Source organism: Anarrhichthys ocellatus, unplaced genomic scaffold, assembly GCF_004355925.1.
Source record: "Anarrhichthys ocellatus isolate YVR2014 unplaced genomic scaffold, GSC_Weel_1.0 scaffold25, whole genome shotgun sequence".
In the NCBI taxonomy this organism is placed as follows: Eukaryota; Metazoa; Chordata; class Actinopteri; order Perciformes; family Anarhichadidae; genus Anarrhichthys; species Anarrhichthys ocellatus.
Genome location: NW_022280055.1, coordinates 678928 through 705927, shown reverse-complemented (window position 1 = coordinate 705927; position 27000 = coordinate 678928). Strand labels below are relative to the sequence as shown.

The window sequence follows — 27000 nt, the reverse complement described above, 5'->3', positions numbered from 1 at the left end:
TGTGTGTGTGTGTGTGTGTGTGTGTGTGTGTGTGTGTGTGTGTGTGTGTGTGTGTGTGTGTGTTTGCTTTTGTGAGATGATGCATTTTGACAGCAAAAGGTCCCCTGCTGTGCTGCTAAGGGGAAGCAAAGCTCCAAATATTCAGGTTATATCTCTCTTTCAACGCAGAACCTTTGTCGCCACACCTCTCAGTCTTATGCGTCCACAGACTTCATGCCATTAGTTTGCTGTTCTGTAGGGCCTGTGTGAGCAGAATGCTAATAGAGTTTGGAGCAGTGCTCAATCTCCCTTCTTTTGAGGGTTAAAGGTCAGCCGTCCACCTCTGCATTCAGGTCACCGAAGAGGAGATGAGACCTTGGCTCACCCTCCTCCATCACTTATTCCCACGCCTCTGTAGGTGACAGAGCCCAGGGGACATCTCTGTTTAGACCCTGGACACACAGTACAGGCGAGTTGAAGCTGACGTGACCAGGTGTGTGTGTGTGTGTGTGTGTGTGTGTGTGTGTTTTCTTTTCTTTTTTTCTTTCTACCTACCTGTTTGTACGTGTTGGTGTATTTTGATGCACGAGTGCTCATTGTCCAGTTTCTAGCTGTAGGTGTATCTTCCTGTTTGAGCATGAGTTTTAATTGTCCTGTGTCTCTCTCCCTGGGCCTGCCTCGGGGTCTGGGCACACAGCCTCACACTCACTCACTTCGACTGATCATGTGTGCCTTAATTGCTTGATGCATGTGTATTTGTGTATTCAGAGATGCGGTCGTAAAAGAAGTGGCCTCAAGTTTGTGAAAGGCAAAGCCCCGTGCAAACATACCAAAGATAAATTGTGTTTCCAGACATAAATTACTTTCCTGTCGGGGTGCTAGTTTGCCAGTGTGACTTGATGCATAGTGTGAATTCATAATATAATGAGACATTTCTTGATTTTTCTCAAAAACCCTCTACCCACACGAGAACCTGGGTCACACCACACATCAGATGTCACACCAGCTGAGCTTTCGTGCATTTGTAAGCGCACATGAGTGTGCACATGCATGTGCGGTGTGTTTGCCCTTAACATGTGCAGTATGTGCATATGCATGTGACTCTGCTCTGCTCTTTGTCTTCCTTGCACTAATACTGAGCTCTGGCTGGAAAACACAGCTTAGCATTATCACCCCAGCCCCAAATACAGCTACAGTATACATACGATCCATGATCACACACTGAGAAATGCTTGCTGGACAAGAGAAAGAGGGAGGCCTGCAAAAGGCACTCGGTTGTTTTTAATGTGTAATAACGCCATGTGTCTAATGTGGGGGACCATACGCTATTATTATTCAGCAACTCTTCCATGCATGGGCCTCGGATGCTCTTGCACGTGTGACTTGATTTACAGCCCATAGCCCATTGATGCTGGCTGCTGAGAGTGTGTGGGTTAACTCCAGTCCTTCCTCAAAGAGACGTGGACACACACTCTGCACCGGGCTTCCAATGAGGAGCCAGGGCAGGAAGGCTTCACTCCGCAACAGACAGCACACATATTTACCTCTTCTCTCTCTCTCTCTCTCTCTCTCTCTGTATCAATCTCTCCTTGTCCCCCTCCCTCTATATTCTATTTTCTTTAGCCTCGATTGTCACAACTGAGAGCGGCTCAGCGATGTGTGGGCGGCTCTCTAAACGTACATGTCTATCAGAAAAACATGAATCGTCGGCAGGCAGGCTTCCCAAAACAACCACATTTAGATCACTCGCTCAACCACTCTGTTAAGTGGAATATTTCTGTGACTCCCTGCAGAATGAGTGGAAGCTTTTATTTTGGCAGGAGTGGGGGTCCATTCCTTAATCTCATGTGGTCTGCATTTGTTTTTTTCTGTTAGAGAGGTGAAGGGTTGCCCCAGAAATCTGCCAGAGAAGAGTTTCTGGTACATCAGTATGTCTAGTGTGAGACACACCACACATGCTATGGACAAAATACACATTGATAATCATCCATATTGATATCACACATGTTGAACAGATACAGGAAACTGTGCAGCCACAAAATACATATGTGAATTTTTTGAAAATAATTTATCCTTTGGTAAATGTTGATTGAGTGTGTGTGTGTGTGTGTGTGTATTCCCCCTTTGCTATTCTTGCTCGTGTGTGTGGGTTTGCGAACATGTGTGCGTGCCTGCTCGTGTGTGTACTTGTCTGGCTGCAGATGGGATAATAACTATTTAATCTGCTTTTCCACATAATTTAATCTCTGGAGTTTGTCCCAAGCTCACCTTAACAGCTCAGGCGCTAAAGAGGCTCACTGGAGAACCAGGAGTCAAGTCAGCAAAGGCGACCTAGCGTGCCAAAGCACCTTGACCAAAAGTAGGAGACGCCGTCATCTGTCACTGAATGGCGTGGGCGGCTGCCAATTTATGGAGCAATCTCCTCTCGCTGTCTGTTTCTGAATGACTCAATCTACTGTCTGCGAGGGAAGGCAAGGGGTTCAGCTGTGGGTTTCTTATGTTGTGAGCACTGATGGCAGAGCTGCTCCATTCGATAAAGAAGACGCTAAGTGCAGTATACTGTAGGTCCTATCGCTGCATTGCACTGTAGGCCTCTGTTCGTTGACAAATTATGCAACATGGATTCTCAGTGTGTTGTTCTTTTTTGCAAAGGACACCAAAGTGAAATATGGTGTATGAGTTTTTACGTCATTGAAAAATGTTTAATTTCTCAGCTTAGTTGTGCATTCCAACTAACACAATTGGCCATTTCTGTCTGGTGGTAAGCTTTTGAGGGATTGTGTCCATGCGTTGGACTCAAACTGGCTGACCTGTGTGTCTACATAGGGGGATAGTGTGAACAAGGGCTCTGTGGTAATTCAATATTATTTGCTGGCTTTACCTGCAATCGTATATGTTAAGTTGAACACGATCCAGTTATCAAGAAGGCCTTTCTTTGTCTGTTGCATAGGTGTTACATTAGCTTTGACAAGAACCATAGTACAGGAACTTTAACTTTCTAAATGAAATATAAAAAAACGGATTAAACCTTCTGCTCTCAAATTCAGTTGTAGTATTTGTACTGTCACGTTATCTGCATTTGTCCAGTTGAGGAATGACAAAAATACACCTTCAGACTATAAATCAGGCCCTGAAATGGACAGGGCTCAAGTGTTTTACTCACTAAGCCACAGGATCTAGACATATGTAGAATGAAAGATTAGATTAGAGTTTCTTGTTTTAAGTTTCTTGTTGTTTACGTGTATGGATGACTTCCGCTTTTTGGTATTTTGTATTTTATGTAAAGCACTCCGAGCTGCTTTTAAATGATATGGCACGATATATATACAAGAACATTGTCATTTAATTTAATTTAATTGAAAAAGATATTTCTCATTTGAATGGACCATAGCCTAAATCTACTGCCTGACAACCACTCAGCCCATATGCATACTGGTGAAGTCCTTGCTAACTCCTTCACAGCGTTATTATTCCTTCCCATTTTCCACTCTGTTGACGCTGAGACAGCCAAACGTAATATCCCGACATAGCTGACATCACGACTGGAGAACAAAAAAACACAAAATAGATGTTAACATTCGGTTCACTGATACAGTATGAAGATATGTGGATTGGATGGGAATCAGAGAACCCCAGGCGTGTGTCTAACCAATAGCATGCTTTTACTCCTTTTTCCTGCTTTGACCCAACTCTCTGTGTCTGTCTACGGTTGAATCATCTCTAAGCTGTTACTAGGGTGTTCCCTTGCAACAATATGTGGGCATCTGTTCAACAGTATGCTAGTTTGAGAGGGATACTCTTGGAACAGAGGAGCTAAAGGGGGGGGGGGGGGGGGGACACAGACATTGGGCATACACTTGTGATGCTTCTTATTTACCGCTCAATTCCCTTATTTCTAGATCATCTTTCAACCAAATTTTGAGTGACTATTTTGTACAGACTTCCATAGATGTAGCCTGCATCAACCTGTCTGGCTTTCAATAGACTGTAAAATCAGAAATATTCATTACATTGTTATCCCAAAGGCCATAAAGACAAAATGGCAGCATTGTTGGAGAAGACGCAAGCACCTGGATGGTTTTGTTCACTGTTAGTTAGACTAGAAATATATTGGAGCCCTTTGTTTGCATGTCAGACAAGGATTTATCTTTCCTTTGGGCAGGGCTCATACTGTAGCAGTGGTTAAAACACTGGCTGACCCTTTTCTTACTTTCTCAGTCTCTGCATCACACACACACACACACACACACACAGCTGTGACAGTGGACAGCAGTGAGGCAGGCGGACCACATGACCAGAATAGACAATACAGGGTCAGGGACACGGACACAGAATGAGAATTAAGTCTTCACTGCAAAGGAATTATTTTCAGCCTCGAGTAGTGGGGAGTGAAATGTGGAAGAGAGTGACTCTCCTCCCCTTTTGCACACACCTCTCTCTCGCTCTCTCTCTCTCTCTCTCTCTCTCTCTCTCAGCCTATGGAAATAATCCTCCCTTACTGTAAATAGTCTTCAATTGGGATGCAAGCTAGAACAACAGACAGACTGTATTTGGCGGACAAGGAGCAGAGTCTCCTCCGCTCCAGGCTCTTGTCAGCTCTCCAGAGAAGAGCTCCATCGGGGCTGCCTAGAAAGCTATTCCCAGACTGGATGCGTAGGTGTAGGAGAGTTGGTCCCACTCCCTCCTGGCCTAAAGCAGTGTTACAGTCTGTCATTCATTTGAGGTGATAATCACAGGAGGCTAGCGTAGCCCCCCCTCCCCTGCCCCCTCCCCAAAAAAAGAGGACGATTGCGCTGGATATTTTTGGGAGTAAGCAAAAGAGCAAAAGAGATGCTGGAGCTTTTTAGTGTCAGCACTTATCGTGTTTTGACAGAAAAACTGGCATCGGACATGCAGAGCTTGAAGCTATTGCTTTCTAATTTTATATTGGTGATAAACAGGATAGAGTGTTCTGAAAAATGAGTTGTAACACCTTCCAGCAAGTGTTTGATGAGCGGTGAGGTAGCTATGTCCAAACCCTTAGATTCTTATGATGTGCAACTTCCCAGGTCAGGACAGTTGAAATTATCTGGACATCCCAAAAGCTATTAATAAGTAAAAGTTTGTTGCCAGAGAGACTTGGGCAAGAGGAGTCCTGCTATGCATTATGCAAATAATGCTAATCCTGAAATCTTATTTGAAGCTTCTAATTCATATTTACTTTTGGGAAATGTGACGTTGTTAAAGAGGTTTTCTACACATGCGTGCTGCGGTGATCATGAGACTGCTGGTGCTGTCCACTTAGGCTGTTAGCTTTGTACGATTAACGTATTTATACTGTGTACCGTTGGCTAGCGAAAATTGTACAATGTTTCTGTTCCAATGTTGCAGAATCTTCCCCCAGAAAGTTAGTGTACACATGTTGCATTCAGGCACAGGCCTTCTGTGTGTCACCTGCGTTTTGGCCGCTCTGAGAACTCAAAACCCGAGTAGTGTTAACGGACTTGAGCATAAAAATATTCTTCTTGTCACAGATTTGTATCACTAGTGGGCAACAAGGTGTGACTTTTTTCAAATTCTACATTTTGTTTTTTTTAAACACACCTCTTCAAAACATGAGTTTCTGGTTGGCTGACAGTAAAAAGAAACATTGAGGTTAAAGAAATAGCATGTTGTTGATCTGGCGAAGCCATTTCCAATGAAAACTTTCTCCTTTCCAATTCTATCACAAAATAAATTGTATTAATTAACCAGTAGGCTGGAATTTGGCCTTTGGGGAGAGATGACATTGTTGGAGTGCATTTTTAAAATCTTTTATTCTTGACAAGTTGTACGCCCTCTAAATGTGAGGTATATAACTGTTACTACTAACACTGCCGCTGCTGCAACTGTGATGTTTCAAATATCCTTTTGGTTTTTTTTACATCACTCTGGAGAGAGGCAGCGCATGGGTCCCCCCCCTCCTTTGCTTGGGTCGCTCCCTGGCGATAACCTGTGCAAGCAGAGAACCGCTGAGTGATGGCGATACTGATCGAGATAAAAGATACAGTGGTGCTTTTTAACTGATGAGTCACTGCCGCTGAATCCCGTGTCCTGGCTTGAGGTGTTAATTAGGGCTGGAGGGACAGATGGGGGGGGGGGGAATGCAAGAGGGACAAGGAAAAAAAAAGAGAGGAAGGGAAAAAAGTAATTGATTCATCATTGTTACCCCGTGTGCTGCCACGCCGCCTAACGTCTTTATCAGTCGTCATCTAATAGGTGTCTGAAACGTACACCTCGCTCATGTTTCACTTAGGGGAGGAGGTCAGCTCGCCTGTATCCAGCATCTATCACAGGCTGACGGGGCGCGGATGTCCCAGGGAGCCCCTCATTGACAGCAGGGGCTATGCTAACAATGCTAATAGTCCCTCCAGTACAGTGTTTTTAACCATGAAGGAAGTGACAGTGAACACATTCTAAGCAGTGCCATTGCACAAATTGTAAGAACTAATATACACGTTATATTTGGTTTATCTGGTTGTTGCATGCAATGCATCATATTCTCTAAGATCATCATATGTTTGTCGTGCTACAGGGCGGATATGAGAAAAAACGTGTAGTGACCATGTAGTGGGGTAAAAGTATATAGTGGCATACAGTGGCAATACTCAAGTAAAGTAAAGTACAAGTGCCTTGAATTTGTACTTGAAGTAGTAAATGTACTTAGTTACATTCCACCTCTGCTTACGTTCCATTCCGGGATGTTTCACCTGGTCACTGTTACTTCGGAAATAAAACTAGTTTTATTATTTTTCCTGTGTCATCAGGTTGTTTATTAGCCGACACTTGACACCTAGCATACATAACAACTTTTAATAACCACTGATGGCTGTAACAAAGTAAAAGGATAACATTTTGAATTGTTTTACAGTGACTTTGGAGTGCTTGAAATGATACTGCATTCCAAATCAAACATCTTTTTTTTACTTTAAGTAAATACTGCCCTTACAAAGTATGTACCCTTGCATGCAGTTTGCATACAATTGGGATGTTATGATCATAACATTGTGCCTTAAACTGTCATCTGTTATTGCAGGCTTCTGGCAATGCGTTGCCATCGGGCTGTCATCTGTCTGTGCTCTCTTGGCGACTCACTCAATGTAACGTTTTTCTTCCGCTGCGCAGAGGATTGTGGGTCAGAATAGCCAGAGAAGCATGCTGGCTTGCACGCTGCAAAATGCAACCATCTGCAGTAGGACATCTTGGTATTTTTGGCATACTGTATGTGACATACTATGTATTGGGGACATGCAAAATCTTTTTCTGGCATACTAAATAGTATGGTAGTATGGGGTGAATATGGCTCATCAACGATCTGCAATCCAAAGCAAGAGTTTTGTGATCTATTGCAATCCAAAGTCTGACATAGATATTATAAAACAATGATTTATCCCTTCGTCCAAAACGTAGACAGCTGTACTAGTGACATCCTGACATTAAACCTCATACCTTCTGTCACTCTGTTTGTTCAAATACTTCGATGGTTTGTCGGATTCCATGTCTTTCTGGTCTGTCAGATCACAAACATGTTAATGGTAAACGTAGATACAGGGTGACGCTATCCTAGTTGAGAAGAGTCACTTTTGTTCACAGGTGAGTTGAACGCAAACAGCAACATTTTGCGTCAAATCTAAATGAGCCGTAGTATGTAGAACGTATGGAAATTAAAAATCTTCAACAGAAAGCCTGCGTTACAAACAGGGGGATTGGAGTTAGGAGGACATGGATATGCCGGGCAGGGGGTGTCTAACAAAACACACTATTGAGTTGCATGAGTAGTTTTTCTAGGGCTTGACTCACACTACCAACTAAAAGTTAGGATATCTCGACCTGAGCTACTTTGATTTTAACACTCTCTGTTTTATTATTTAATTGCCGGTGTACTCATCTAACACGTCTTGTTTTTTTCCTGAATGAGGATTTTGTCTCTTCATTTAGCATCTTGCAACACAATCAAAGAGACGTATTGAGACGTATCGCTATTATATGTCACTCTTAATGCAGTTTTTGGTCCAAACAGCCGGCTTTGGAAAGGTTTTTCACACTTATTAACTTAATAACTTAAAAAATTAAGATTTTGAAGCACCATTGGCAACACACTGTAGCAACAGTTGCCCTCCCCTCCGAGGCCGTCAGCAGTGACAAGAATCCGGAGCTGAGATCGGGTCCTTTTGGGGAACTACTTCTCAGAACTTCACAGCAGCTATTAAATCTGGCTCACTGCAAGTAGAGACGGGGAACTTCATTTATGTCAACATCACTCAGGTTTTCAGTATTTCGACATTTTGTTGCTGTTTGCCAAACAGAGAAAGAGAGGGAGGTGTAGTTTGAAGAGGGTCGGGTTGCAACACAAGAGACAGAAGAAACAGATCCAGTCAAAGTGAAGCTACGACATGTTTTTTTCCCCAAAAGGTGTGGATGACTGCAAAAAATATATATAGCCCCTTTAATTTTATTTCAAACATGCAAATAACACCAAATAGAAAAGCTTGAAGTTAGGAACGATCGCACACCACATATTATGATCGGACATTCATAAGAACAAAGACGAGCATCTCTACCAAGGAGGTCTAAAAGCACCGCTGGGAAGAGGTGTAGCACTTGGCAACAGCCCTTCCACTCCTTCTTGACACGCTGCCAGAGTGTCCATTGGCTTGTTACTTGTTCAAACCCCTTCAGTCTCTCCTTCCTTCCCTCCACCCCTTCTTCCCACCAGACGGCCACGTCGAGGTGCGACGCCTTGATTGATGTGGGTGACACTCGCTTCTGGGAACCAGTCGTCTGAATTTGGGAGAAATGTTTTTGTTGCGACGTATGCAAAGGTGACACACAGAGGAGGGAGGACATTTGGGAAAAGGGTCCAAAATCGACACTATGTTTGATGGTTCTCAATTAAAATGGCTTTTCCCCTGCCGTGTTTAGAGTTGCTATGGAGCGAGCGTTACGATTGCATTCATAATTGACAGTAATTATATCAGTCGTCGGCTTGCTCTCACATTTATATATCACTTTCACTAATCAATTCCATATCAATGATAATTGAAATCGAGTTTGACGAGTGTTACAAGATTTGAGATATAAATATAACACATTAGCTCTCTCTTTGCCACTCATACATCACATTTTATCTCAGACCATCTCCCTTTCTCTCGCATGCTATTTTTGTCCCCCCGTCTCTTCACCTCTCTCTCTCTCTCTCTCTCTCTCTCTCTCTCTCTCTCTCTCTCGGTCCACCTTTCTCAATTTTTTACCTTTCGCTGTCTGTCTGCCCTCCACTCACTCGATCTGCCCGGCAAAGTGAGGGAGCGAGCAGTACGCGGGGAGCATGTACATTTGAATAATTGAGGAGGCCAGCTTCTCCCTAACGAGGTGTGTGTGTGAGATGGCCGACCTCAGCCTCATTGTGTGTGTGTGTGTGTGTGTGGTCAAGGTGTTCTCCCATTCTCCTCCTCTATAATTCAGCGTCATGCATTTTCCGTTTCTACCACAAAACCCTTTCAGATCATGGCACCTGGGAATCAAATGTTAATAGACACCTGCCCACACACTCGCACACACATCACAGCCACAAATGCTCAACACACACAAACACACACACACACACACACACACACACAAGTTTGATTGACATGACGTGGAATGGCTCGACTGCTTTGTTGCCTTTTTGCATCATTTATGGTTTTACAACAGGCATGACTGATGTTTTTTTTTTTATCTCGGCACATGACAGATTCAGGGAGTTTCTCACTTAATTTCCTCTGTTCTGCTTCGCTGCCCCACCGGTTCTTTGGTATTTTGTCTTCTCTTATTGCGGGGGCAGATTTACGGGGAGAAATTAAGTCTCAGTACTAGTGACCCAATATGGAATTCCCCATGAATGTGCTGAAAATCCTGACGTCAGAGTTGAGTCCTAAAACGAGTTCAAATATTAAGTTGACTGACGGAAAATTTATCAGCAACTATTTTGTTGGACGACAACATTTTTAGGCAACACTGCTTTTTTCTTTGTCTTATATCATTGTTGAGTAAACATCTTTGGGTTTTCGACTTGTGGTCGGACAAAACAAGTCATTCGAACATGCCGTCTTGTGTTCCTGAAAACTGTGATATGGCATTTTGCACTCATTTATGACTGTTTCTGACAAAATTATTAACTGAGTAATTGAGGAAATAATATGCAGATCAATGGATACATTCACACGTCAGCTTGCGGAATTGAGAAACTGTAAATGTTTTTTTTTATTAATGAACTAAACACATGTTGAAATGATATAGATGGAATACACAGCATTTATTCAAGGTGGGTGGCATTTATTCGTGCAAAAGAAAGCTGAAACAATTGGTCAATTACTTCATTTGTCAATTGACAGGAAAATGTATCTACAACTATTTTGATAATTTATCAATCAGTCACCAAACCCCCATGTGCAACCAGAGCTCCCCGAACGGATTAATGATGATAACCAAGGAAATAGTCGGCGGCAGATTAAACGGTAATGAAAATAATCAGCAGTTGCACACCTATGGGGGATGAAAGATGCATTTGTGATTATCATAATGTATTTACATATCATCACGTACATTTAGAATATCTTTGTCAGTAGCAGTGAGACTTGTTTCTCTCCGTAAACATTTGCCTAATAATTCGAGGTCACAGGTGTGAATTCCTACACACCGCATCACAGTCAAATCAGTCAGTAGAAAACCCCCTGAATGCTCTGACTCCTCCAGGGGCATCCCTCTTGGTTTCCCCTGCACTGACATGTACATGTATGTGTGTCTCAGTGGGATAAGTGATGAGATGTGTGAAATATGGCAAGTGGAGCACTCTATTAGGCAGCTCCCCCTCGCCTCCGGGCTTCCTTCTGCTCCAACATACAGAGAGGCTGCGAGAGAGAGACGTCACAGAGGCTGTGCTGATATGGTGGTGGGCCTGAATTAGATGAATGGAGGGGTTTGGGATTTAAACAGCCAAGTCTGAGTCAGACACCCACCACCAAAGAAGAAGAAGAAGAGCAGGAACTCCTCTCTGCATCAACCTCAGCTAGCACGAGCCTTGAGAAGGACAAACTTCCAACTGTGTGTGTGTGTGTGCGTGTGTGTGTGTGTGTGTGTGTGTGTATACATGTGTGAGCTCTGACAGTGGGAAGCTGCAATGTAATTGCTGACACTGTCCAGAGGATAGAATGTAATGAAGGTAGCTGCTTACAGGCTGCTTCATTAGTACAGCCGGGCCCGGGGCACTCCCTGTGTGTGTGTGTGTGTGTGTGTGTGTGTGTGTGTGTGTGTGTGTGTGGGCATGTAAAACTCTGCATCCTGGGAAATAAGGAGAGTCGAATGGTTCAGACACACACATACACACGTGTATTACCAGCCACCCACTCACACATTAACAAACACATCAACAAGCATAGGCAGCACATTCAACGTGTTGATTTTAACTTTAATCCAAAGGAGTTCATTTCCTCCATGTATTTCAAAAAAAAAAAAAAATACTGGTATACCATAGCAATTCTTCCTACAAAAGCCCCTTTGTTTTGTCGGGACAACCCTACTTTGCATTTTTGAGGAGGTAATGCTGGATGTATTGGGGTGTGATGGGGCAATCCACTCTTTTCACTCGATAAATATATTCAACTGCCACCTGATGGAGGTGTTGTTGGAGTTGTCACACCTTAAGCAAGCAGTACCTGGAAGTTCCTTCTCTTTGAGGAAGCCACAGCCGGACGCACCCTTAGCTTAATGCCGCCTGTTGAGCCGCTGCATAGAAGTGGGTGCTGCAGAGTTCTGCTTGGTTTGTTCCACTGATTTCACGATGATTGTCGGCACAATGTGCTAAAGCCGCAGCTGTGCTGATCGGGCTTTTGTCTTGCCTTTTCGGAAAGCGTGGCTGGCATGAAATGGGATTTGTGGGCAGGGAGCTGGGGCTGGTCATGAGGAGGGCAGCCGGTGGACCAGACGATGATGAGGCTGCCATCCTCGCCTCATGGGAACCCTGTGGAGATGCAGTTTAGATTAACTTTCCACTTAGTGAACAATGTGTCACTTACAATATGGTCGCATCTCCTTCGTCCAGCAATCAACTTGACAGCCGCACCTCCTGAGACGCGTTTGTCCATTCAGGTTTGGGGTGGTGGACCATCAAATGATTCCCGTGGTCAGCATGAGTGTAACCCTTAACTTTGATCAGAAACCTGCCATTGATTTTGTCCGGCCATCTGCCAGCCTAACCTTGACCTGTATGACTGAGTGCAGTCACACCGTAACCCTTGACCTATCTGTCCCTCCCTCTGCCTCTGTTCTTCCTTCTCTTCTTTCCCTTGAGTGAAAGATCACAGAGAAGCAGAGAGAACATTAAGCTTCCTCTATGAAGACCAATCAATACCTGATCTGATTAGGCCCCAGCACATACGTTTCACTACAAACCCTAAAAGCCAACAGATAAAGAGCCCCATTGCTAATGTTAGCTATCCATTTCAGAGCCCGTCCACTTTCCGGCCCTTCTATCTTTAGTCATATCGAGTGAAGTGAAATGAATGTTTTGGAATGAATGTTTTCCATGCAGATTCGCGCAGCTTGTCCAAGGATACAAACTGGAATGAGCAGCTAAGCCGTGGCGCAGCCTTGGGTTTCCCTACATCAGCAGCTTGGAAGGATGAAGGAGGAGGGGGAGGAGGGGGAGGGATGTTGAGGCAGAAGGGGAGAGGGGGGGAAGCTTCTAACGAGAGATATCAGAAATGTGCAGCTATATTGATGCCAGTGTAAGCACATTTCTATTGAAATCAATAGAGCTGCTCTCAAGCTCATTTTGGCTTCTCACAAGAGAATGGTACCTGGCTCACTAATGGAGCAGCCATAGATAACACTCACCAAAGGAGCTGAGTTGGGGTGGGGGGTGGGGGGGGGAATGAATATGCCAGTTAGTTGCGAATTAATTTATTTACTTGTATTTCTGTCAGCCTGAAGTGATATCATCCTTGTTGTCTTCAACATATGTTGTTGTCTGAGCTGCAGGATTCTATGAAACGGCCAAATTAAAGGATCGCTTCACACAAATTACACACTAACATTATTTCCACACTTATCTCTAGAGGTATCTAGCAGACAGTTTGGGTTTTATTTGTCCCAGATTTTGAGAAATGAGTTAGCATGGTTAGCAAATGACGCAGATTCAATATGTTTCCGACCGTAACAAATCACTTATGAAATCTCTTCCAGACCCTTTGTATTAGTCACGATTTAGGCACATTATATCAGCTATAACTAATAAAAGTTAACTAAAATCATTTTTCTGTTTTATGGTTAATGTGCTCTCTGCAAGCTAGTGTCTGTGCTCAGCCAAAGACTAGGAGTAATATTTACTCTGTAACACCACTCCATGACCATCAGTATATATTATTGTGCGATTGGTGACCCTTCTCTATAGAAATGATCCCATCACGTTAAATACAGGAGAGTCTCTCAGCTGTTATGCATACCGTATCAATATTTTAAGCTTCTCAACATAATAGTTATGATGTAAAGTAGCTCATGTGTTCCACCGTGCGCATTACGTTTGTGTGTATGTCTGCATAAACAGCTGTTGGAAAAAATGCCACGAAGAGCTGGCTTGCCGTCGGTCCTCTCTGCCATCGAAATGTCATGCTTGCTACATGGGGGGGGGGGGGGGAGCTGCGATACCTCATCCACCCATATGCACACACCCATACATACAGCCTCCACGCACTACGTGCACACTCCCGCCTAGCTGTATGATGATGCCACACCGAGCCACAGACACATTCATCACGCCTGTTGTCACTTGAAACAAGCCTCATTATACCGAGCCTGTGATTTATGATTCATATTCACAAGGGGTGTGGCGGCTCGTCAAGCCCCTCCAATCCATTGATTTCATTGAACAAGAAAAAACATAGAGGGGGAAGATGATGTGTGTGCATGGGTGGGGTCGGGGGGGGGGGTGTAAAAGCTGCAGGGGCATTCCAGTCATGGCGTGGGAAATGAGATGAAGGAGAAGGAAAGCAGAATGGGGGTGTAGGGCGGTGTATTCAAGGTCCTTGTATTCCCTGGCACTGTAAATTGTCTCTGGAACTTTTTTCTGTGGCTTCATTAGTAAGTGTCTTTTCAATATTTATGGCCGTGTTAATAAAACATCAATACGAGAGGTCTTCATGGAGAGCTGCAGGCTGTTGGGGGGGATACAGTCTCTGCCTTTTCACAAGGAGAGGTTCAGGTAAGTGCGATGCAGGGTGTGAGAAGTGACCGATAGTGGGCTGGATTCGGGGAGTTCACAGGAGAAACAGACTGTGGATAGTTGCCATGCGTTGCGTCATGGAGGACAAGTTGAGAAAGGGAAACCAGTATTTCCTGCCTTGATTGTTAGTGATTGCTGTGTTGATTGCGTGGGTGTGTTTTGTGAGGGTGGTGTATTATTGCTTGCTGACTGAGTATACTGGTTTTGGGGTTTGGCCTCTCATGTTTTATTTATGACAGTAGCAGCAGGCCTCTGGAGCTGGGGGGAACACTCAGGGTCAGCAGAATCGTTCTCCCAATTTCTATGACTTCAATTATTGATTGAAATCATGATCAATTAATCTATCAAATAGTTTTTTGATTAATCAATTCGTTTTCAGTCTATAAAATGTCAAAGCGTGTCCCTAGTGCTCGAGGTGGTGTGCTAAATTGCTGGTCTTGTCCAACCACCGGGCCAAACCCTGAACATATTCAATTATCAATAATATCACACAGAGAAAAGCACATATGTGGGTGGGCACATGGTCAAACAACCTGGTGGTGGTTGTTTTGTGTTTAGGTGTAAATGTGTAAATGTGTCCTGAAAAAAACAGAATTGCTGTCAGTGAAGCAGGAAGCAGTGCATGTTTGGCATTTTTCTTCTTGTTAGTTGACTTAAATGAGTAATCAATTATTGTACATTGTTGTCAATTAATATCCTGTCAGTTGACTAACTAATTAATTGACTAATAATTTCAGCACTAGTCACATGCACACTTCCCGCATATTGACCCAAAGGCCCATTAAAGTCTATACTATGCTAAGAGTGTGCTTGTGTGTCTCAGAGCCAACTCCACCTAATCAACCGCCATGTGAGCAGACTAGAGATAAAGAAAACACTTATTAATACTAACTCCAAAAGCCCGTCATCAGACAACATTATCCAGATAACACATCACGATACAGACTGCACGCTAATATTGGGTGCAAATGTTTCTCTCTTATATTTTTCACATCGATATGTCCATCTGTGACCTTTACTCTTGTGCTGTTTTTTAATTATGAATTCCCCTCCAACTATACCCTGCATCTCTCTCTCTCTCCTCGAAGCCTCCCCCTACCAGTCATTTCCCATTGTACTACTCTCTTTATCTGCTTTTGGAGTATTCCCAACACTCCCCCCCTCCTCTCCTCCAGTATGAATTGCTCTCTTAATTCTGTCCACTCCAAAATTTCCATCCTACCACCTCTCCTCCTCCTTCACTCAGCCTGGGATGGATCTGCCTCTCCTCTCCGGGGAGACAAGGAGGGGGGAGAGAGTTTGAGGAGCCGGGGCCTGGGATGGGCCCTGCCTGCCTTCCTGGGACACAGCTGTGAAGAACAGAGCTGTCTCTCCCTCTCTGTCTTTCTTTCTATGCACATCTGGTGCGTGGGGGGACTGGGCCATGTTGTGCTGTGTTGTTGTGTCCTTGGCTCAGCACGGTTGCTGGATTTTGGCCGGGCTATACGCTGGAGTAGGTTTGGATTTTAGATGCGGATCGGCCCACTGCTGTACCCAAACGGATGAGCCGGGATCCTTTGGTGTGTAGCAAACGATGGTTATTAAGCCGAAAGAGTAATTATTAGCTGCAGTATTAGCGTGGGCCCGGTGCATTTTTGGAGGGCTGTTTCCCTCCGTAGTGTTCTTCAATGGCTGGCTCGGAGGTAGCAGGTGGAGTGTCGCACTCCTTGCATTATGTAACTCCACCCCAATTTATATCTGACTTCAAATAAATGAAAATCAAGCTGCTGGTTGGCTCCTTTACCCTGCGGATATAAATAGCATTTTCAAATCTTATCTAGAAACAGTGTTGTAGAGGGGAGAGGCTTTGAAATGCAGCCCGACGATTAGGATCCCATTGTTCCGCTCCACACCCCCTCCATTCTCCCGGCTGCTTACAGTAAGCCTGAGGATCTGTGTGTATGTGCCTGAGTGTGTAGCCCTGCACATGTGTATGTGCATCACAGTGTGATTGAGATAGCGGCTAATGGTAAGATAGCATGTGCATGTGCGTGGTGTCGTTGGTTTGAGAGTTTGTGAGTAATTGGTGTATATGTGTGTGTGTGTGTGTGTGTGTTGCTGCTGGGTGTGTCTTTGATGATGGATGCTGTGCCTCTGCTGCTTACCCCACTGCTCTTCTCAGAATTAACAAGGTTGCTAAGATACAGTGGGCTTATATTAGATTAGGTTATCTGCTGTTATTGCTGTTACTATATTTTACCCAGCACCGTGAAGCCTTTATTAATTTGGAAATTTACCCTGCCACGGAATGAAGATGCTGGTTTTTGTGCACCGCTGCTCCTCGCCTCTCCTCTCCTTTTCTGGCTCAAGGTGCTGAAAGCCCCCCCGAGTCAGATGTCTACCCCTCCCCATTACAATCTGGAGGCGGGTCCGTACCTCTATTCATCATTAAGCTCATTTAATCCAAGGCCTGGGGCCCAGTGTTTCCATTTGACACAGAACAAGCCAGTGAAATAGGAGACAGGAAGCGGTCATAGCACTTTGGTCGAGGCTTATTGGTGTGCAGAGGTGTTGTCCCTCCCACCAGCAGATGTCAGCCCAATCCAGTGTTTGACCTCCATAGTAGCTTCTCCAGGGCTGGAGGGCCATTGGCACTGCTGTTAGCGGATAAAGTACAGGAAACAATAGAGACGCCAAGTGGGCTGTTCAGACGAGGAAGGCGATGCGCTGCTCTCCTTCCACTTGTGGTGTTTTCCCTTTTCCCTGCACGCGCATACGTATTCAGCAGTTTTAGAACAAAATGAATGAGCGCTTTTTAGGGATGATCTTAACTGGCAAAGCTTGTTTAAACATATTAATGAAAAGTTGACAGTTGGATTTCCATTTCTTGCTTAGTACTGGAATACCCAAGACAGCCAGATTCCCTTTAAGAGCAGCAGGGTATAGTGCCATAATGATGGATAAGCACTGTCATAATTGGGCTGGAAGCAGACTTTGGCTCAAGCAACGTCAGGCGCTCTGTCTTGCACTGCGATTTGTAGCTCATGTTGTGTAAAATTGCTGATCCATGGCAAGGTGTCGTCGTGTGTGTGTGTGTGTGTGTGTGTGTGTGTGTGTGTGTGTGTGTGTCCATATACCTGAAAATAGTGTACGAAGCTGATGTTGTTGTGTGACATTTGTCTATATATGTGTATTCATGCACACAGTACGTGTGTGTGTGTGTGTGTGTGTGTGTGTGTCTGTAAGAGAGAATGTCTGAGAAGACCTTCTTTAAGGGAACCCCCATTAGTGTGGGATTCCAGGGAGATAATGAGTGCTGACTGCTTTATGTCCTGGAAATGATTGAGTGGAACATAGTAGCAGTTCATGAATCCTCTCTGCCAGTGGCTAACAGCCTGACAGCACATAGCCTGCTAGCTATAGCAAAGCTATTGTATTACAGATGGTCAGCACCTATAGAGTATATCATCAGAAAAAGACAAAACTGCCACATAATTCCACACAATTTTTTTCGGCTAGGAGGTGACTAAAGTAAGTACGCTCAGAAAAGTCAGTAACTGTGTCTAAACAAAGTGTGCCGTCAATGTCCCATAGTGTAATGTACAGGCGATAATTCACAATGTATTGTCTTTCAATGGAATCATATCGTGAGAAAATCATACATCAAGATATTGTGATACACCATTGTGTTGTCTAAATCCATAATAACACATGGTCACATATACTAAAATCTGAATTGATAAGAATTCTGCTCATGGCAATAGCCCAGTGTAGTACGTTTTATTTCTTTATTAGTAACCTGTATACCTCAGGCTAGCAAATGTGCTAACAAATATCTGTATCATAAAAATTGCATACTCACATACTTGAACTCTCAGTGGTTTTACCGTCTTTGCATGACTAACTGGCTCATTCACAGTAATAGACTCGCATCACCTGTTGCTACTCGCTATTGCCTATTGTCATTTGTTTGGTTGATATGTTTGTTTTTCTTTCATTTATCACAATGTTACTGACTGAAGAAGCTCAAAAGAAATATTGTAGAAATTCAAATATAGTCGAAACAATAAGCCAACAGGTGAGATGACCTGAGCCTGTTTCACACAACGGGCTAGCCTGCTGGCAAACATAGCAAGTTTAGTTACTTTAATTACTGGAATTTTACCAAATAAAGTGGATGAATTTAATTCTGATGCCACAGTCCAACCTCGTGCATCTGCGATTCCCCCATCGGCTCCACTGCGTCCACAGTGGGGGGGTATTACAGTTGGTGTGTTTGCTATACCAGCTAACCGAATGGATGGTGTGTTTGGCTTACAGCTAATGGAACCACCAGTACACACATTGCTGCATACCTCTCTGTAACACAGCTGTGAGTTTCATTTTGGTTTTGGCAGGATTGTATGACTTATCTTATTTGACCACTTCAAGCTTTTTCCCTGCATTCATCAGTGCATATTTTTGAGTTTGAATGAACAGGGAAACAGCGCATAAAAATATTTTTTGTCTTCCCTTTTCAGCAATAATTCTTCCTTTCTTTCTCCATTTATTTTCGCTCGAGACATTTTTCCTTGATCAGTTCTCTTTGGTCTCGTGACGTCTTCCCTTGTGTCCTGATCTCTCCTGCTCTGCTAGGGTTCAGCAATTAACCCTTTTAGGAGCATACGCAAGTGTTTGTGTTTGGATGTGCACGTCTACAGTATATCCCATGTGTGAGTGCTGTTGCCCTGCTTAATGCTTCTGAAGCACAGGCCTCCTGCTCTCCTCCCACTGCTGTAGCCTGGGGACATCCAGGCACTTCTGCACTCAAGCGTACTCACAGGTGGAGGCAAATATGAGATGATAGGAGTCAATACAGGCATAGGCACCAGAAAATGGATATTGAATTAAAAAAATAAAAATTTAAATGACAGAGATGCCCATATGGATAAATACAGTATTTAAGACATTAAGATTCTCCATCTCAAGCACGTAAAGTAAAGTATAGAATAGCATAGTCTTGTTAAAATCACTGCATTTTTTGGGAGTTTTTAGCCACATTTTCTAATTATAATTGGCACACACAAATAAAAGCTGATAAAAAAATGATATATTGGTAGTCTAGAAGCAGTTTCAGCTCTGACAACTGTCTGTCCGTCTTTTAGCGGTTGTCCAGCCATGTAGAAGCATCGGCCTTTTAGCTAGCTGTGTATTGTATGTACCATGGTCAACAGCGTCCTCCGTTAAAGGGGTCACTGCATTGCGTCTTCACTTTGGCTGTGCAGTAGGACTGTAGTGGTGTGACGCTGAACTTCTCAGCGGGCTGAAAACAAATCTAAGTGGACGTCTGCTGTGATTCCTACGTGCAGGTTTTAGGACACCGGCGATGTGCTGAGCTGCAGAATTACCTGGAGAAAGGTGTATAGGCGGAGCTCGGGAAGTGGGGAGCGAGCGAGCGTCACGAATTCTTGCGCACCTTTTTGTCCTCCCCTCTCACTCCTCTTCCTCCATCCTCCCTCCCTCTTCCCCTGTCTTCAGCTCTTGCACAGGATCACATTAATATTCCTTTGAAGCCTGTTTCAACTGCAGCCAGATTTCCCTCTCTTCCACTCTCGCGCCTCTTCTCCCTTTTTGTGTTTCCCCCTGTTCTCTCCCTCTTGCTTTCTGACTCTTTTCCCCCGCTATTGTTTTGTAGAAGGGATCGCTTTCCTATCATTTCTACTAAACCGGTGCAGCAGGGAGGGGCAGGTTTATTACTTTCACTCAGGAATTCCCCTTGTTGCACACACATACACGCACACACGTGCACACGCACGCACACACACATAGAGGGGTGGTGGGTACCGATGCCTTTGACAGAGCGTGTTGATTGGTTCAGAATGGTTGCTGCCTCTTGTAGGAGAGTGGAACGGCTATTTTTAGATCAAGGGGTAGCTGGGAGAGAAAGACTGAGGAGGGTTCTGTGTGTGTGTGTGTGTGAGAGTGTAAGGAATACTGCAGTCTTGAAGGAAGTTCCCTCGTCACACACATATACACACACAAACACACACACACACATGCACTTATGCAGCAGTGCCCCTCTAAAGCCAGGGTGGTGTGTATTCCATGTGCTTGCTCCCCTTTTTCTCTCCTCCCGCAGCCTTTCTGTCTCTCTTGTTTCTCCCTCTCTTTCTCTCCTTCTGAGCTGGCTCGGTGTGCAAATGTCAGCACTCTCCCATTTATTTGCCAGAGCCCAGAGCAATGTCCTGCACCCTCTGTTTACCTCTGTCTCCACAGTGCTCTGCCCCATCACCACTGCTTTTCTCCTCATCACCCTTCCCCCCTCTTTAAAATAAAATCCCTCCACCCGACATCCTTTTCATCCACTCTTCTCCACCTCAATCTCCCATTTTCCACACCGACATCCTTCACCCTCATACCTCCATCCTCCATCTCTGTTTGTTGCATCCCTTTCCTTCACCCCCCCCCCCCCCCCCCCCCCCCCCCCCTTCTTTTTTTCCCCCCTCCCCTTCCCCCCCCCCCCCCCCCCCTTTGCCATAGCACTTCCATTTTTTTACACCATTCTTGCTTCACCCATCCACTCACCCCATCCCTCCGCCCCCTCCTCTCGTTCATGGATCATGGCACTTCATTGGAGTAACATCATGGCATTTCCAGTCTTGTCTACAACTAGCACATCAAGTTTTTGGATTAATTCCATTGCACCACAACCACCGCCACCATCCTCGCCCCCCTCCGGTGCTTAGTTTTGAATCTATTTTAAGACACGAGCGTGTCCGTTCACGTTTGGCCCTGTCAGATCACAAAACACCTTGTGCCTCTCTTCATCCTCCATCGTCTGTCTCTTTCTGTCTCCTCTCACTTTGTTATTTCTCTTTCCCATTTTCCTCTCCCCATGTCTTCGTCCTTTATCACTGTCTCACTCCATCCGTCACTCTATCCGTCCGTGATCACCAGGATGACTCATGTGGCTCGCACCTGCTCTGCAGTCGAGGGGCTGCCGTGCTTTTATAGGAAGAGGTTGGAGACGATGAAGGTGTGACTTCACGTAGGCTCGGTGTGATCAAACAGTGTGCGGGGTGATGGTGGTGTCAGTGCTTTATTCACATTGTGGCCATATTTGATTGGCAACATGACGAGAAGACAATGTAGCAGTTGCACCAGACATGATTTTTTTTATATACAGTCAGGTTCGCCTGCCTTATCACAGTTGAAACTGACAAGTGGGGCTGCAACAAATGAGAACATCCTATCCTCCCTAATTTAGACACAGTGGATGAGCGCTGCACTGTATATGTCCAGGATACAGATTATTTTCACTTGCGCGAAATGTGGATCAAAATGTAAGACTGAATACAGAAACGGCACCGAATTATTCAGAGATGTGAGCGATCGGAGCGCCTTGGATGTTTGTTTTTTTTTATCTAGTTTTCATCATCTTATCAAGAAGAAAGATCATTTTGGTGTGTTTTCGTCATTTTCTTCATCTGATGATCCGTTCAGTCGCCCACCTTGAGAAATGACATGTGGCCATCTATTACACGGTTTACAAAATTAGAAAACAGCGATTCTTGGTCTTGAAAAGCGAGCGAGTTAGCTGCCAGGAGAGTGAAGGATTTTTTGGGAAGAAAAGCATTTCAGTTTTTGGATAGTATGCTACCTTTTCCCTTGTAATTAGTCACAATTATGAGAAAGAATCATCTGCAGCAAATCGTTGTCCCCGGTAAATGATGGAGTTGTGCTAAAGCCCTTGCATTTCATCTTAGATTGCTTATCAGTTTGTGTGCTAATTTTGCTTTCCTCGTGTTTCTCTCTGTCTTTCCAGTGAGTGACAGCTGTTTTCGGAACCTTGCGGAGGATCGCAGTGGCGTCAACCTCAAAGATCTCATCCATGATCCCTCCCTGTGAGTATTGGCCTTTTCATTACAACTCCAGCTACAGAGATGATGAAAGACAACATCAGGCAACGCCTTCATACACACTATCATTTATTCAAGAGTCCTTTAACTAAGCTTAAATCCACGACACTTAAAACAGGCTCTCTGCGGGTGTTTGCTCTTGTGTGTGCAAGCTGTCTTCTTTTTGTGAAACTAAGAAACTAAAAATATCTCTTCAACACAACATGCCAGGGCTCGGTGTCGCCCTATGGAGAGAGATTTCCAGCGTGCATGGCAACAACAAAAGAGCTGCAGCACTCTTCTGTTTAAGGATGACTCTCAGTAGCTGGAGGAAGTCATTATCTGCTCAAAGGACCTAAAAGGAGGTGAAATCAACACTTGGTTCCATTGACAGGGATGTGATCGGTGACACGTAGGAAAGCAATAATCTCCATCACAACTGAACTTCAAGTGTATGTCAAAACAAACTAAAATACTGGAGAAAGGTATTGTGCTAAATGCATTAAAACATTGTTTTTGCACCTTGGATTGAGACCAAGCCAAGACCATTGCGAGTCCCACACTACATGACATACTGACGATAAAATGTGGAAAATGCAAAACCCCTCAAATTGAGATCCATATTCCATAAAACACCCAGAGAAAACACGTGAAGATTACTCTCCATTCACCTCTTTTATTGCCACATATGCTCTATACGTGTGTATGGATAAGTGTACGTGAGAAATGTCTGTGTGTGGGAATTTTAGTTTGTTTCCTCAAAGCAATCACAGTAACGATGTTAACAGTAAAATTAGACGATGCACAGGCAATTTAGTGATATCCCCGCAGTTGTGGTCTTGACCGGCCTTGAAATAAAATCCAGAGTCGTCTTTGTCTGAGAGCGAGTAAAAATGCGGTCGCTTGAGCGATGAGACCTTCTAAAAATGTGGTCTCGGAAAAGAGAGCGATCTCGAGTACCATATATAAACATAGAAGTGACAACGAGCGTCGCTTTTGTAAATTCTTTAACTTTAAACCAAAGTAAACAGTCTCCAGTTTTATGAGTGGGAATGTAATAACAAAGGGCAAGCTATTCACCAAAAGCACTTATTACACATAGCATCCCACGGTGTAGTGGCCAGAAGTATAATGCCCATATAATCTGGTCTACTGCTTCTACTGAATATTTCCCCCACAGCAGAAAGACACGAGGTAGTGTTTTATGTCCGATTTGATGTCTCTAAGATTTATAATCGAGCTCGAGCTTTTATATCGCTGCAAATATCACACGTTGCTTTTCGAAATGCCGCTTCAGCCTGTGACTGCAACGCTACCAACTGTGCCCTTTGACATGCAACCTCAGACACGCTTCTCTAGACAACCGAGTCATTCTCCATACAGCCATTGATTTGCTGTAGCTCCCCTGCTCCTCTGTCACAATATCACACCAGTCAATATCACTCCGAGTGTCACCAGTTTCCCCCCGCTATGGGACCCTGGACTTGATCCATGCTTGTCATGTCCTTTTACGGTATGTTTATTTTGAGGCTGATGTGTAATATGTATGTGTCAAGTCTGTGTGACACAGCGAGGGAGTGTGAGGAGGCTTGTGCCATGTCATGTGCGTCACGCTAGACAGAGCGCCAGAGAGTGATTATCCACCGCATGCTTATTTGTACAGTATGCTGGAGGGAGGATTTGGAGTTGTTTTGTATTTGGGGTTTTTTCGTGTGTATTAATCCATGTATGTGTTTCTTGTCAGGTTTTTTTTTACAGTTGTGTATTCTGTAAGGTCATCTCACGTAAAACCTTTAAGATCCCAACAGACCAGCATTGATTTTAAGTAATTTTTAAAGCTTGTGAGAAACATTATTACGATGCTTTTTTTACACACATGTAGTTGTGCTTGTGTAGTTTGCTTTACATCGCGCTACCCAGAATAAGGAACGTGTTTAATGCAAGTATCTGCAAAGTCACAAAATATTCATACTAAACATTCCAGGAAACAAGATTCAATGTTTACGAGACATGATGAATTTACTTTGGCGTAAAACTGCTTCACTTTGTACACCCACCCCAGATTTCTAGGAGCACCATCCTTAAGAAGCTCTCGTATTAAAAGTGTTTTGCAAGAGTTAAGTTTCCTAGCAAGAGTGCAACAAAAGACACGTAAGCCGTATTTTATTTGGGGTATTTTTAATGAAAAATAATCTGGTTTGAGTGAATGTTAGAAGACATTATCACTCACAAGGTAAAATACAAACATTTGGATGTAGTCTATGTCACTGTTTTGTCGTGCAGCTAAAATGTCTCTTGGAAAATAAATTATGGGGAACAAGGGAAACATATTGAGTTTGTTTTTGACGAATCATCTTTAATGCGTTTTTACTTAACCTAACCAAGTAGTTTTGTTACCTAAATATAACATAGTTATTTTGTTGCATTTTCTTTTGTTTCAATTTACAATGTTAATCCAGTGTTTGACGGTAATCCGGGAGAGAAATAATGTTTCTCTCTAAACATATTTGAGAATGCAGTTTAGTTTCATGGGAACGTCATTTTGAAGGGACAGGGTGGTGTGACATATTCTAATCTCCACCCTCGTTAGGATTCATGAGTTCCAAATTGAAGAAATATAAGAAGTGAATTAACATAATTTAATATTTGGATACAAATCAAGGCAAGGACTGCACTGGTGGCATACTAAGAGCCTCTGGATTCCATTTTAATGCCGCCACTATAATAGTTATAGAGAACTCTTGTTGTTTCCTCTGGCTAAAATCAACTTATCATCAATTTTGCACTCTCCTGATGGAGAAAACATTTGTTCACAGTTGATAAAAGGTTCAGTTGCGGCCAATTTATTTTGGTTGACAAGTTTATGGATGTAATGCTTGGTGGCAACGGTGTTATCTTTGGGAAATGGATGGACTTCCAGTGATAGTTGCTGGTATAGCTCAGTGTGGATGCAGAGTTAAAGGCTCTGGAAGGCACTTTGGATGAAGGTGTTGTATACGAGTTAACTGAGAGAGTTGATCTTGGATTAAACAGGGTGCTGTTAAACACTTGAATTGGACATTCAGACAGGCAGTCAGTGTAAGTGTCCATGTCTGCCTTGCTGTGTTGCGGTGATGGTAGCTGATGCAGACGGGCTCTGGCTGACCTCCTCCGGCCTGAGATCCTCCATGCCATGTTAATCCACGCCGCACCACGAGTCAGCGGCTCTGTCAGGTTGACCAGCCGGAACGCTGTGCCCTCAATGTGCCACCCTGCTGTGACAGAGATACATAGACAGAGACAGAGAGAGAGAGAGAGAGAGAGAGAGAGAGTGGGAGAAGGGAGGGAGGGGTCACAGCAGGACACATAACATAAACTATAATCACAGGCACACAAACTTACACACGCTGGCACATGCAATCAATCAGTCTGCCCAGTTTGGCATTCAGGAGTATCCAGAGGTGTGTCAGGTGGAGAGAAAAATGATATGTGGCAAAGAAAGAGAGAGAGAGAGAGAGAGAGAGAGAGAGAGAGAGAGAGAGAGAGAGAAGCAGAGGGGGGTGAAACAAATTATACTCGGACTCAAGGACACACAAATAAGTTAGGGGTGGGTGTGTGTGTACATGTGGGTATCCTTGTGTGTGTATTAGTTTTTTGTATGCATCTTTACCTTTCCAATGTGAGCGTGTGTGTGTGTGCGTATGTGTGTGCGTGTGTGTGTGTGTGTGTGTGTGTGTGTAGGTGTTTATGTTTATATGTTGAAGGCTGAGTGAGTTTTCCTCCCGGGCTGTTAAACCAACTCTCTGCCCTTCAGCGACTTGTGTTGTAACAACCTTTGTCAATTTTACAAATTGTCACGGCTAAGACTAGCCAGGAGTCAATCAGATGGGGGACAGTGGGCTCAATTTCAGTCAGGACACACACACACACACATACACACACACACAAACCTGTACTGCCAGAGACCCAGTGCCAATAAGCATCATAATATATGATACATTTTTACTTGGATCAATTTTGTTGTCGCAAACATATTTGTGATCAATATGTGACTCAGTTGTGTGACAGTAAAGTCTCAATGAATCTGAGGCTCCACCTGGGCAAATGTGTCGTTTACACATACAAGCAGTGCTTGTTCCGCCACAGACGTTAACTTTGCTGTTTGAATAGATATATGAAGTCAGTTGGATATGTGGAGTAGCCACAATGGTTTAGAAAGAGAGAATGGAATGGGAGAGAGACTGTCAGCAATGGCAGATCTGAACCAGGATGACATTTATTCTGTAAATAAATAGAACGCTTGTGGGGTGGAGTGGTCTGCAGAATATTTGAAAGTGTGTACGTGTGTGTGTGTTTCTGAGGCAGTGTGCGTGTTGTTCAGTGGCTGTGAGTGGAGTCATGAGAGTGGAACCCCTTGCTGAGCACTCAGAGCTCTCATCACGGTAGGGGTTTGAGGAGGTGGGCTAGTCCACTCCTCCTCCTCCTCCTACATCCTTCTCTCTATCAGCTAACATGTTGAGAGGTGACCCCTTGAGAGCTTTGCTACATATGGACGAACCAACAACTCGGCTGCAATGCTCCTACTGGGAGTGTGGAGGATCCTCTCCTCCCTGGGCCGAGTGTGTATGTAAGAAGTGCAAGAGGAAGAAAGAGAGAGTGAGATTGAGTGCCCTGTACAAAGAGCTTGTATTATTAATGAAATCACCCTGGCAGATGGGTCTTATCTTGGAAGTGTCCCACAACCACAGAGATTTGCAGCTGGCTCACATGCACACATACATGCACACACACTTTTCCTCTCTCTTGTTAAGTGTGCCCCTGACAGTCTATCCCTCCTCTTCCTCACTCTTTCCACTCCGTGCCTCTTTCTCTCTCTCTCTCTCTCTCTCTCTCTCTCTCTCTCTCTCTCTCTCT

General features: G+C 44.1%; 1 protein-coding gene across 14 annotated transcripts in view; it reads left to right on the top strand.

The window, feature by feature from the left end:
* Window positions 1-27000, top strand: part of gphnb (gephyrin b) — an 81927-nt gene that overhangs the window by 2282 nt on the left and 52645 nt on the right. For all 14 annotated transcript variants that reach the window (XM_031861779.1, XM_031861790.1, XM_031861783.1 and 11 more), the window contains exon 2: window positions 22035-22113. In XM_031861779.1, coding sequence (XP_031717639.1) covers window positions 22035-22113 — 79 coding nt within the window. The remainder of the gene's footprint in view (window positions 1-22034; window positions 22114-27000) is intronic.